The 13,296-nt window shown below is 48.0% G+C and overlaps 1 protein-coding gene across 7 annotated transcripts in view; it reads right to left on the reverse strand.

The window, feature by feature from the left end:
* DSCAML1 (DS cell adhesion molecule like 1) overlaps positions 1-13,296 on the reverse strand; it is a 307,623-nt gene that overhangs the window by 117,357 nt on the left and 176,970 nt on the right. For all 7 annotated transcript variants that reach the window (XM_043500855.1, XM_038380607.2, XM_038380611.2 and 4 more), the window contains one exon: positions 81-227. In XM_043500855.1, coding sequence (XP_043356790.1) covers positions 81-227 — 147 coding nt within the window. The remainder of the gene's footprint in view (positions 1-80; positions 228-13,296) is intronic.

Raw genomic sequence — 13,296 nt, forward strand, 5'->3', positions numbered from 1 at the left:
AGAAGATTAAAGACACAGACTCGCACACACAGATTGACAGCTGAGTTCTGCTGGCTGCAGGTTCAGATCCAGAGACTTACCTGACACGGAGAGCCTAGCCCCATTGCTCTGGCGTGTCTCTCCACTGTACTTGTGCTTGGTGATACACCTGTAGGTGGACAAGGCATCTTCCTTCTGCACATCCGATATGTACAAACCTCCATAAAAAGTAATAAAAAACCTATTTTCTGGAGACACAAGCAGAAGAGAGGGAAAAGTCTGGTTATTTCTCTGTGTTTGATCAAACTAAACATATTGCATCGCCAGGCAGTAAGACGCATCCCAGGGATAGGGTGAGCGAATGCCCGCTCTGCAGAGAAGCATTCACCTGTGTATATATTGAACCCCAACCACTGGAGTCTCTCAGTGAAGATACCATAAAATAAGGGAACTCCCACAGGAAGTTGCATAAAGTTACGGAAAGGAACAAGGTCAAAGCTGAATTCAAGGGGGAAAATTGGTCTTTCACTTGCCCTGCTGCATCTCAGGAGCTCCGCAACTGCTAGCACAGGATGAGAGCCCGCTGTGGTCAATACAGCATCTGGGCAGTCCAGACAAACCAAGGGTTGGACTCCTCCCTTAGCTCGGGGGCTGCAGTTTTAAATGGGGATCTAAAATCAGGAAAGGAGAGCACTGCAGCGTATGTTCAGATCAGAGACACATACAGACGGAAAGCCGGATGCACAGATACCATTCTGAGTGTGGATGAATCTGTCTGAGAATGCAAACCTGGGGTCGGGGCGCCCCAATAAGTGGACCGTGACATTCCATAGGAATGGTGTTAGGCGCCCATTTTAGAACTTATTTGTTGGTCACAATCTTCAGGTTAACTTAAAATATACCCCTCATCTGATTGAATGTGCTCCCAATATAAAAGCTCAACAAGAGTAAGCAGTGGTGCCAGCTGGTTGCTGAAATGCACTGGACAGACAGAATTTAAGGCTGCACTCTCAGCTCTGGCACTGGCTTCACTCTGGGTCTAATCAGACTCCATTTTACTATGGGCAAACTAGTACGTCTCTGCAGTACCCCTCCACAAGCTCAATTTATGTGCAGAAAGGGACCTGAGACCCTGGGCCTGGGAGGAGAGTGAGAGGTGGTTCCGTGGTGGCTTGTTAAAGAAGGCAGGGCCAGGCGAGAGGCAAGCTTGCAACTCCAAACTCTGACCGCGCTGTGCAGTCTCAGAGTGCCATGCTGCAATGTGGCAATTAAAAGGGAATCCATCCTGCCAAGTCAATAATTAGCTGAACTTACTTAGAAGCTTGCAAAAACAAATCTTAAGTTGATACTTGAACACCAGGAGGAAGATTCCAGAGGACAGCAGGTAACAAGCAGCATAAACCGAGCCAGCTGGAATGGTGAGAGAGTCCACAAGGAGACATTCCCGCACTGAAGCACAAAAGTAAGGCCTCTCTGTCCATGCCTCAGGCTAGTGCGCAGGTGAAAAAGGAGTCATTAGCCCACTTATTAACCTGGTCCCCGCTTTATAATTCACCATGAATATTAATACATACTAACGAGCAAACGCCCATGCTGTGGAAGAACATAGCAGCAGCATGAAAAGGAAGGCAAGCAAATGGCTTTGGAAAGAGGCTAAAGTTGGCTTTCCCCATTGGAAAGCACACTGCAACCTGCTCTAACGGCGCTCACAATTCCTAACCGTTAGATAGAGCCTTTCACCCCCAAAGAGCACAAAAAGATTGGGCCCACCACTGCAATGCAGCCACCTCTTGAGTGGGACATGGCAGCTGTTTACTAGCAGCACAGCGCTGCCACATAGCACCACTGCACAAGCATGGAGAATGTTGGTAGAATGTAATTTCCTGAGTCTGATTTCGGTCATGAAAATGAGCAGTGCCATGGGAATCTTCTGTGACCAGAGATGGGAGGTGACATTATTGATATAATCTGTAACTGTATAGATCACTATTGCAACCACTGTTATATATTTACAGCAAATATTGTACAGAGATTGTCATGTGAGGTGTCTACGGGAAGGCTATGGTTTGCTGGTCAGGGATAATGCTATCTGTGTATGTATATCATTTTTGTAGTTGAAGTTATGAATATTGGTTCTATACTGTCTATTTCAAACTTGTGCTATGCTTCTGGGTGACACCCCAGACAAGTTGGTGTCAGCTCTGTCTAGCCTGCTGGATGGCCCATTAAGGACCATCAGCTACACAACTGACCCATTGAGAGAAGGCAGACACGCCTGGGGACTCAGCAAAATAGGCAGGAGCCTGCCTATGGACAGAACTCTGAGGTTTTTCCAGGCCATGTGATGGACAGCTTGTCCTTGGGACAAAGAAAGCAGAGACCACATGGCAAGAGACTATAAAAAGCTGCTGCAGCTCCTCCATCTTGTCTTCAGTCCTGCTTCTTGCCTCTGGAGGGACTTTGCTACGAACGGAAGCTCTACACAAAGGACTGATGACCCATCCCGGCTGAGGATGGACTCCAGAGACTTGATTTGAATCTGCAGTTTATTCTATCACTACTACAAGCCTGAACCAAGAACTTTGCTATCACTGTACGTCATTGATTCCATTTAACCAATTCTAGCTCTCATCTATCTTTTTCCTTTTATGAATAAACCTTTAGATTTTAGATTCTAAAGGATTGGCAACAGCGTGATTTATGGGTGAGATCTGATTTGTATATTGTCCTGGGTCTGGGGCTTGGTCCTTTGGAATCAAGAGAACCTCTTTTCTTTTACTAGGGTATTGGTTTTCATAACCATTTGTCCCCATAATGAGTGGCACTGGTGGTGATACTGTGAAACTGGAGTGTCTAAGGGAATTGCTTGTGTGACTTGTGGTTAGCCAGTGGGGTAAAACCAAAAGTCTTCTCTGTTTGGCAGGTTTGGTTTGCCTTGGTGTGCACAGAAACCCCAGCCTTGGGCTGTAACTGCCCTGCTTGAAGTGATTTGTCCTGACTTGGCACTCTCCGTTGGGTCCCGTCAGAACCAGCCTCGTTACTGGCAGAACCCCAGTTTTCTCTCTCATCTGAAAGATGGCTCGTCCATCAGCACAGCACCCCTAGCCACAGACCTGGGAACAGGTTCGATACTCATTCAACTGCCAGCACCTAGGATGGGGCCTTGCTTGAGAATCAGCTTCCACCATTTGGAAGTAGCCTGGACAGTTCTGTACTCAGGCAAAGGAAAGAGCATCTTTTATGCTCAAAATGGAAGCAGAGATCTTTTAAAGTGAGGGGGCCATAAATTTGAAACCAATCTGGCACAAAGGCTCACAACCCACTCCCTGATCCTTCCTGATGCCCCCCACCCTCCTCCACCCAGCAACACTCACAGGCTAGTCCAAAGAGGAGGCTTCCTACCACGTAGCATATCCGCAGCAAACCACGACACAAGGCAGAGCAATGGTCAGTCCCAACTCCAGCCGGCACATTCCCATCTCAGCATAAGAATGGCCTTACTGGGTCAGACCAAGGGTCCAGCTAGCCCAGTATTCTGTCTTCTGACAGTGGCCAGTGCCCCAGAGGGAATGAACAGAACAGGTCATCATCAAATGATCCATCCCCTGTCACTCATTCCCAGCTTCTGGCAAACAGAGGCTAGGGACACCATTCCTGCCCCTCCTGGCTAATAGCCACTGATGGATCTATCTTCCATGAATTTATCTAGCTGAATATCAGCCAGATATTCATTTATCCTACTCTAATTGCAGTAAGAGCAAGTTCTGTGTCAGGGATTCTTAACAGAGAGAAAAATAGTGACTTCAATGAACAATTAACATTCATCTAACTTAACAGAATGCCTAAATAAACACAAAGACTGGAAAGCCACATGCAAAAATGCCTTTAAGGCCCAGTAACTCAATGTCCAGCCCTGAAGCCAAAAGGAGACCTGACAAGAAATCAAAATGATCAATGAATGAGTTGTTTGTACACTCAGGTTTGCAAAATCTGGAAGGGGAGGGGAGAGGAAGGAAGGGAGAGAGAAGAGATATTTCTATCTCCGTGTTTACAAGGAGGGGCTAGATGCTCATTAGCCAAAATCTGCATGTGTTGTTTTGTCTCTGTGTTATGACATGGCAAAGTCAATGCCGCAGCACACACATAATTGCAGAGCCGTCACAGCTCTGAGCTGTCAATCTGAAGTATCGAGGGATTAATACAGAGATCCAAAAAAGAAAAGAAGAAAGAAAAGCCCCACAGGTGCAATTGCAATAAAATGCAAATAGATCATTAATGTTTCATCTCTCAGCAAACCAGTAAGCACAGAATATTGGCTGTACTGGAATTTTAAGCAAGGGGGGAGGCTGTTTCTATGGCAACGAGCGGCCGCTGCATCTTGCAAACTGCTGCTCCACAACCCTGACTGTCCTCATTCCTCCCCCCACTATTTTTTGGTGCATATTTAATTGTGGTACCATTTTCAGAACGCCGTGTTACTCCTCCGGAAACAAAGGCTTCCCGAGCTGGAGCGACACGCAGCGTGAGAGAGGGAGAGCAGACAGCAGCAGTAGGATGTTCAAACCTCTGGAGGGACCTTCTGCAACATGAGTTCTGCATGTTTGATAAGAATCAAATTATGGCCTGCTGTGGGGGAAATGGATGAGGGACCTGCTGAGCCTACACAGTGGAGAGCGAAGAAAAGCCCAGGGAGACCAAAGGCGGGTGGGGAATATCCCCCACCATGAAATGAATACAAATAAAGCCCTCACACCTATTTACACTTGGGCTCCCTGCCACCAGGTCTGAAAATGGCCTCCTTACGTTTATAAGAATGCTCCCTGCCTGCCATGCAAAGGCACTGGCTCCCCAGGGTGAGGGAGCAAGCCAGCCACAGGAGTTCAGCCTGCTAGAGGCAAGGTGGACAGGGAGCAAAGCCGGGTGGGAGTGCTGTGAGGGCAAATGGACGTAACCCATGTGCTGGGCCAGAAAATACACATATGGCTCCACCTCAAGCCATTAGACTCCAACGAGGAAGCTTGCCTCGGACAAGGGACAGCAGCTCAGCTAGCTGAAGAGGCTGCTTGTACTCTCCATACATGAAAGAAGGCAGGGAGCCAGCAAGGGGAGCTGGGATATGTGCCTCTCCAGCCGACCAGACCCTGGTCCCAGCTGTGCGGAGTAGCTTCAATGGAAGCCTAGAGGCACCGGTACACACAAAGAGCACTCTGCCGGCTCACTCTGAGCTTCATGAGCACTCACCAGCCCTGACTCAACTCCCCAGTCCCTGGGTGCCAGGTAAAACCTGCAGCAAACTCGCTGGGGTGGTGGGAATGTTTCCTGAGCTACTCCAAACACCTGGTCCGGGGGCACGTTCCCTGGACACCAACAGAATCAGCATTGGCGGGATGATCTGTGGAGGCAGGCAGACAGATCTCCTATTTATCCCAGCCTGCTGCCTGGAGTCACTCTATGATAATGGCATCACGACTGGTGGCCTGGTGCCAGGCAGCTGCCACTGAGCTCAATACAAGAGCTCAACACCCGAAAATCAGGCCATTCAGAATAAAGGGCCCATGGACCATTAGCACCACATTGATGCTTCTCATGTGCTTAAGAAAGGCAAAATGCCCAGCATTCTCCATAGACCCAACTGCAAGGAGCACAGCAAGTCCTTCACTCCTCTCAGTCTGCATCACGTGGGAGCTGCTCAGATTTGGACAGAAACATTCTGAGAGAGAGAGAGAGACCGACCCCTGGGACTCCCTAATAAGCCAGCCCTCTCTGCAGAACAGGACTGCCTGGACCATGGCACACCCTGTCCACACCTGGAACTCTGCTGGTCACTAGCATGTGCCACATTGCCAACCCAAGGGCTGAAGTATCATGAGTCACGACCCCCAAATCCAAGAGAGTTTAAAAAATAAACAGATTCTTTCTCATTCCCTTCTATCCTTTGAGCTGTCAGGGGTCACCTTTTCAATCTTTTCCTTGCAACCATGAGGACTGGAAACTTATTTTCCCCAGTGAAAGCTGAGATTCTCCCATATTCACATGACTCCAGAAGCTGGGGCTCTTAGAAAAAAACCCACCAAATATTGAGAGACTCACTATCAAGTGACAATAACTTGCCTGTGGCTCTGCCTGGATCTACAGGTTGAGTTCTGTATGAACTGAGTTATGTACAAGCTGTTCTCAAATCTGTACGGATTCCATGACCAGGGTATCAGGGAGGGAAGAGCTTCATCTCTGAAAGTAAGTGCAAGATGGGAAACAATTACCTGCATACACAGTACCCTGCAGGCCATCCTTCCCATGGGCACTCCCCAGGAATGGGGAGCCTGGGTTCTATGGATGTTCCATCATTTATCTTCACAGCAACAAGAGTGTTTAGATGTTAAACCCTTCCGGGTGTGCAGTAGATTCATCCATTTTAATACTGTTCAAAGGTTGGACCTTTTGAGTGAAGACAAAATCCCTCTGCACTGGAAGTAATGAGCACCTTGCCCATTATAATACACAATTTTAAAGATACTGTGACATTAAATTTAGGGTTTACACAACCTGATGGAGTCTCTTCAATTTTTAAAAAAGGGACAAATAACTTTGTCTAAGAGAATTACACTGGTTGGCGGGAAAGACGTGGGCGATAACTGATGTGAACCACTCCAACGGACACCTCCCCAAAGTGACTTATTGCCAGCTCCTCTAGCAAGATTAACGTCGATGGTTGTGGAATAAAGTCAAATCTTTCTGCCTGCCAGGAGGTGGGAAAGGTTTACAGGAAGCAGAGGATTAAGTGTATCTGTGGCCAGACTGAAGCTGCATTGTTTTAACAGCTCTCAGAGCTAGACACAACTAGCAGCCTCTGCAAATAACCTTCCAAAAATCCCACTACCAAGGGATGGTGGGAGGGAAGGGGACTCTGGTATCTCTTACTCCTCCATCCTCCCTCTCTTGTGTTCCCACAGAAGGTGGATCCAATGCATCACGCTCCCCGCAGGACATGAGAGTAGAAAACAGGGACACAGCAACTCAAGCAAGGTTTAAAGAGCCAAATCTGGGGAAGAAGGCAGCCACTTCAGACTTGCCTTGACTAAGTCCCTTCCCAGCTCCGTGCCTCAGGTTTCTCCTCTGTCCAAAGGAGCCGGCTTCACCCTCCGAGGGATGCTGCAGGGAGCTAGCTGATGTTTGCCAGGTACTACAGCGAAGGGCTACTCTTGTTATTTCACACCCATCTGATAACTGGCTTCAGCTCCCTGCCTGGCATATATGGGTTTGGCCATTAGTCTCGTGGTGTCATGGCCAGCCAGTGCTGGGAGGGGGGAGTGTGACTACAGTCTGGCTGTGCATTGGGTGACTTGTCTTGGGATCAGATTACCTAGACAGAGACAGGAGCATCTTGGCGAGCGGGCAAATGGATTGCAGAGTCGTCTCCATGCATGGCCATGTTTTGGTAGGTTATTAGAAAAGTATCTCAACTCCAAAAAGCACATACAAGCCTGGGGCATTGCCAAAGCCCATTTCCAGACCCAGAAGCCTGCAATGGCCAAGAAACCCCAGTATCCATCCCAGGTGCCTTCCAATTTCAAGTGAAAAATTACAATCAATACAGGTTACCAGTTCCTGCTCTATCCAATATAGATTTATAAAAACAGCAGGGTCAGGGCTGCAGGAGAGAGCACATTGTATAGTTCATAAGACTAATGAGATAACTTTCCCTTGATACTCTGGGGCCAATATTTCCTTACGCATTCTATTTTAACTGCTGGGGAATCAATAGGTGCCAGCATTTATGAATTAGCTGTAGTTTGAGCATATGCATCCCATGGCATCCTGGGCAGTCGGTGATTGTTGAGAGCTATTTCTGGCCACGGTTAAAGTAATGAATATATCCCCAGGGCAAAGACAGGGAGGGAGGCAGGGAAGCCCCAAAGACGAAGCCTGTGATTTTCAGTGTACCTCTGCTTTCCTATCCCGCCTTTCAATGTAGATGTCATTTGGAGAAGGACAGGGAGTCTGTGTTCTCCAGCTCAGCAGTAATGGAAAATCTCTGCCACCTGGCATCCAAGCACAGGCGTTATTTTCTAGGCCTGCTGCCCGGATCATGTTACCCCTCTGTCTCAGTCTATCAACACCCCTTCAGCTACCTCCCTCGAGATCCTACACAACCCAGATGCCAAGGAGCCATCCCCTCCAAGTCAGCAACTGGGGCATTGCACAATGGGCCTGCCTCTCCGCACAGCCACTGTAATTAGAAGGCTAACCTGCCGGTCGGTAGCTTTACACACACCTAAACTAGAGCTAGGCTAGATTAGACAGAGATTAAGGATCCATCCATCCATCCAATGGATGTTAAATAGAAGCCATTGATTAATCCAAATGCAAATGTAATAAGTACTGCGAGATATACAACAGATGTATTTACATGTTTCCCTGCATACATAATCCCAGGGGGGTTGTAAGGCAGTGGCAGGTTTCCTACCCCTTTGAAAGGCGACATATTTCTCCTGTGTGGCTGTACAAGGCTGAGTAGTACAGAGCAGCCAAACGCCCATACAGAACACATCCACCTTCAAGTTTCATGGGCAGCTGCGAAATAACCGATTCTAGCTCTGTAAGTGGGTCACGCTTTCTACCCAAGACTCCCTGTCCTCCTCTATCCGGAAAGAACAAGGCTTAGCTTGAAAGAGAATAACATGTCCTAGAAAGGTCATCTTGCCTCCACAGTGGTTTTGGGAGTCGGAGGTCCAGGTGAAACTCTCAGCCCTGCCTGAAGGGGCCATCTCCTGGGAGTGAGAGGGTAGTTCAGTCTGCAGGGCCCTGGGGTACACAGTGTGTATACTATAGAGATATGAGACAGACACTGGGAAAGCAAGATACCCTCTCCGAGCAGGGCGTGGCCAGCCCAGAGCAGGGAAGAGGCATATTCACGGCATGTAGCAGGGGAAGTTTGCACAGCCAGTGCCCTTGCTGCTCCCCCTTACAGTGGGGAGAAGAGGATCTCCAGTGGTGCCCAGTGGGGACTTTCACCAGCACTCAATTTACATGTGCACATTTAAACACTTACCTGACTTGTACTGAGCAAGAGAACTTCCTCCATATGAAAGGAGAGGCTACGCCTGGAGACCAGGGTTGTAGGATTGCCAGTGTATGACTGGGGCCCGTCTCAAGCCAGCCCAGTGCTCTGCTCCACCATGCAGTTTTTGCCCACACAACCTAAGGCTCCAATTAAGAATTCCACTGCGGTTCCATAGGTATTGTTCTTTTATGTGCTCTCATTTTAACTTTAGTCTGAAAGGGACCATTCCAGGAAGTGATTTTAAACAATAAAAAGAGGGCCGCAACATCTGAATGACCCACTTTTGCTCTGAAGAGCCTGGGCTGGGATTTGAATACCTTGTGCATATTAAGTAGCCAGAATACACACAGGCAGCAGGTAGGGTCTCTGGGGATGGGGTACCTTACAGAGCCAGGGCACTGGCCTCCCTGTGCAAAGCCCAAAAGAAACCTGCAAGGGAGGCTTGCTTACAGAGCTGCCTCAGACAGCGGAGCAGCAAGGCAATGTAGAGCTCACTGAAGACCTAAATAGAATCCCTTGCCACACACGTGCCGAGCTGCTGACCTCCCAGTGACTGAGTGAGGAGGCAGAAATGCTCCAGAAATTAAACCACCCCGAACACCGCGACTGATCCAGCTGCTGTGCTAGGTGGGATTTCTGTGTTCTTGACCCCTGAACAACAGGAGGGGAGGGTGCTGACATCTCACAGGGCTGGGGGCATTTGGAAAAACTGGTCCTCTCTCAACCAGCTGCAGCAAGTGACACTGAATAGATGCTGAGCTAGAGAGAGGGGAAAAATAAAATAGGAGGGATGAAAATTGGGGAGTCATGAAAAGCTTTTCTCTTTCTGTCCTTGATCTCTTTTACAGGCACATCTTTATCTTCCCCTGTTACAGGATTAACACCCATCTCTCATTCTCCTAGTGCAACTAGATTTTATTTCTAATTATGCTGTAATAAAACTGGGAGCACTCCCAGGGTTTCATCCAAATGACTTGTAGACACTCTGCAAGATTGGATCCCACTCGGCTCCATTGTAATAGCATCTCCCTGACATTCATTAGATATGCATGAAGGGGACGTTTTGAGAATGGAACTGCATTTAAATACATTTTCTGAGCGAGGAGAATGACACCAAAGAAGAGAAAAAGGAAGGGAGGAGGTTTTGAAAACAGGATGTAACTGTTCCGGGGAGTGAAAATAGAACTGCCCAATTCCGAGCCCTTTCCAACCACAATGCCCTGTCATTTGGTGGCACCCGATGGAGGCCCACCTGCGCTCAAAGTGCTACAACAGAAATGGCGACCCCTCTGAAACAGAAATGCAGATTTTATCCTGCAGGTAAAATCGCTAGCAAGCCAGCCATGGGAGCTATGCTGCACAGAGGGCCCAGACATTGCTGGCTGTGCGATTGCCCCCACAACAGTCAGCCCCTGAAATTCTCACCTACTGGGCACGCAGTGGGATGCAAGTGCTGCTGGGGCGGGGGTCAGCTCAGGTCACTGCAGAACAAGAGAAGCTGCTGAGGGAAAAGACTACGTAGGTGCCAGCTCCTCCCAGCCAAGGCAGGACAATTCCCTGCAGCACATCCTCTAGCGCTTTGTGCTGCTTAGTTCTGCCATGTCCTAGCTGATGAGCCTTCCCCCTGCCTCTCCCCTTGGAAGACTAGTCCACAGCCAAATAAGACTCACTGTCCAGATAATTCAGCCTTAATTTGCCCTTCTTTAATTTTTCCATAGACTGTAAAGCCGTGAGGGACCACTGCGCACTGCACAGGCCCTAGGACTTCCCTGGTTGAACGACAGCATACCTTTTTGAAAAACACCCAATCATGATTTTAAAATAGCCAGTAATGGAGAATCCTTCATGACCCTGGGTCAGTTGTTCCAATGGCTAATTACTCACACTAAAAAATGTCCACCTTATTTTCAGTCCGAATTGGCCTAGTTTCCACTTCCAGCCCTTGGATCTTCGGGTCTAGCGGAACAGGTGTAACAAGAGCCCATTATTAAATACGTGTCGCATGCAGGTACTTACACATTGTGTTCGAGCCACCCCATAACCTTCTCTTTGCTAAACTGAACAGATTGAGCTCCTTGAGTCTGTCACTACAGGGCATGCTTCCTAATTCTTTAATTATTGTCATGGTTCTTCTCTGAACCCCCTCCAACATCAACATCCTTCTTGAATTGAGGACACCAAAACTGGACACACATTCCCGTAGCAGCCAATCCCAAATACAGGGGTTATATTACCTCCCTACTTGATATTATCTTGTTTATGCATCCCAGGATCACATTAGCCCTTTTGGCCACAGCATCACACTGGGAGCTCATGGTCAGCTGATTATCCACCATGATCCCCAAGTCACTGCCTCCCAGGATAGAGTCCCCTATCCTGTAAGTATGGCCTGCGTTCTTTATTCTTGGATGTATATATACACATTTACATTTAGCTGAACTAAAAGGCATATTGTTTCTTTGTGCCCAATTACCAAGTGATTCAGATTGCTCTAAATCATTGACTTGTCCTCTTCACTATTTATTTACCACTCTCCAATTTTTGTGCTATCTGCAAACCTTATCAGTGATGATTTTATGTTTTCTTCCAGGTCATTGATAAAAACATTAAAAGGTGTAGGGCCAAGAACTGATCCCTGCAGGACCCAACTAGAAACATACCCATTCAATGATTGCCAGTTTGCAGTTACATTTTGAGACCTATCAATGAGCCGGTTTTTAAACCGTTACATGGGTGCCATGTTCCTTTTGTGTTGTTTTACCAGGACTCTGGGTTAGACTCCTGTGCAACCGCCTACCTGCTATTTCTATTGCTACAGCTCCCAGAATGTAGTCCAGGCACTGTCCAAATGCAGAGCAAGTCTCTGCCCCAAAGCGCTTACAAACAGTAATTCCGCTCTATCCTTGTTTACACCCATAGAGCTGCTCTGTCACCTCATTTGCTATCTAGGAACCAGACCACACAGGCTTCGCTCTTCTAGTCTTGCTAGGCTTCTACAAGCGGGGCCATATGTGTTTTAACGTGAGAACTGCCAGCCACCAACACACTGTAGCTGAGTGTTAGAACTCGAGTTGGACTGTGTAGGACGAATGCCACGCCCTGCTCAAGGCTGGGTCTGCACTGCTCTGGTTCGAATGTCAGCCATTCAGTAAATCCTGCCTTCTTTTTACACCTTCCACCTGTTTTTGGCCTGTCATCTCCCAGCGTTAAAGAGCTCTCCTTGGACTGCCGCTCCCCACCTATTATTGCCAAAGGCTCTTTTATTCCTTGTGCTTTGCAACACTTCCTTCTCCCCGCAAGCAACCCCTAATTAGCATTGCCTTCCAGCCAGCCCCAGACTCACAGGAACTCTTCCTCCCATGAAATGGCTCTGGGTAGTGAAAAGTTGAGCTCATTCACAAGACGGATGCTATTTCACACACCTCTGACCTGGAGAGAGAGAGAGAGACTTTCTGCCTCTTGCATGATTGATCGCCACAGCTGTCTCTACATCCACCTAATATTATCTCAGGTTTCACCTCGTCTGATGCGCGTGAGGTTTAACACATCTACCTCTGCCCTTTAATAGATGGCAATAATTACTCATCATTTGCAAATGCTCTGTTCTTCCTTAATGTCCCTATTATAGGAAGTCTCTCCTTTCAGCTTCCAGGGCCCACTGTACAGGGCCCTGCATTAGCGTGTTCACCCTCCCCCCGACCTCAAAGAACTCTGTGCTTAGGCCATGCCACCTCTTGGTCTCCACAGCGATCATGTACATTGGCAGGGTCTTACTGCCCAATACTATCGCCCTGCCAGGCCCTATGCTGGCTACTGAGAACCAGAGAATACAGATTTATTTTGTGGATGCTAATCCCCTGACAAATCCCATTCCGTGCATTTCAGAGCTGCAGCTCAGCAGTGGTGCTTTTCCAGTGAATTGGTTCTTTGGGGTTTAAAAAAGAACTGCAGGATCCCAGTCTAGCATTAAAAATGCCACATTCCCCCTAGCCTCCAGGTTTGGTTTCAGTTTTGATCACTGCATTTAAGCCTGGGAGAGCCAACAGAGCTGCAATGTCTTCTCCTCTACCAAAAACTGTAAAAAAAGAGTTAAAAAACCGTCCCTGCTGTGCCAGCTGCCATCTGCCACATCTCAGCTCCTGCACCAAACGCAGCTCCGCACCCTGCATTCAAATAAAGCAAGCTGAGGAACCACAACAAGGGTTGTTCGTCCAAAGCAATAGCCCCTTTTTTTGCAAAGCAATTATTGCCAGGTC

Source organism: Dermochelys coriacea, chromosome 22, assembly GCF_009764565.3.
Source record: "Dermochelys coriacea isolate rDerCor1 chromosome 22, rDerCor1.pri.v4, whole genome shotgun sequence".
NCBI classification, from domain to species: domain Eukaryota; kingdom Metazoa; phylum Chordata; order Testudines; family Dermochelyidae; genus Dermochelys; species Dermochelys coriacea.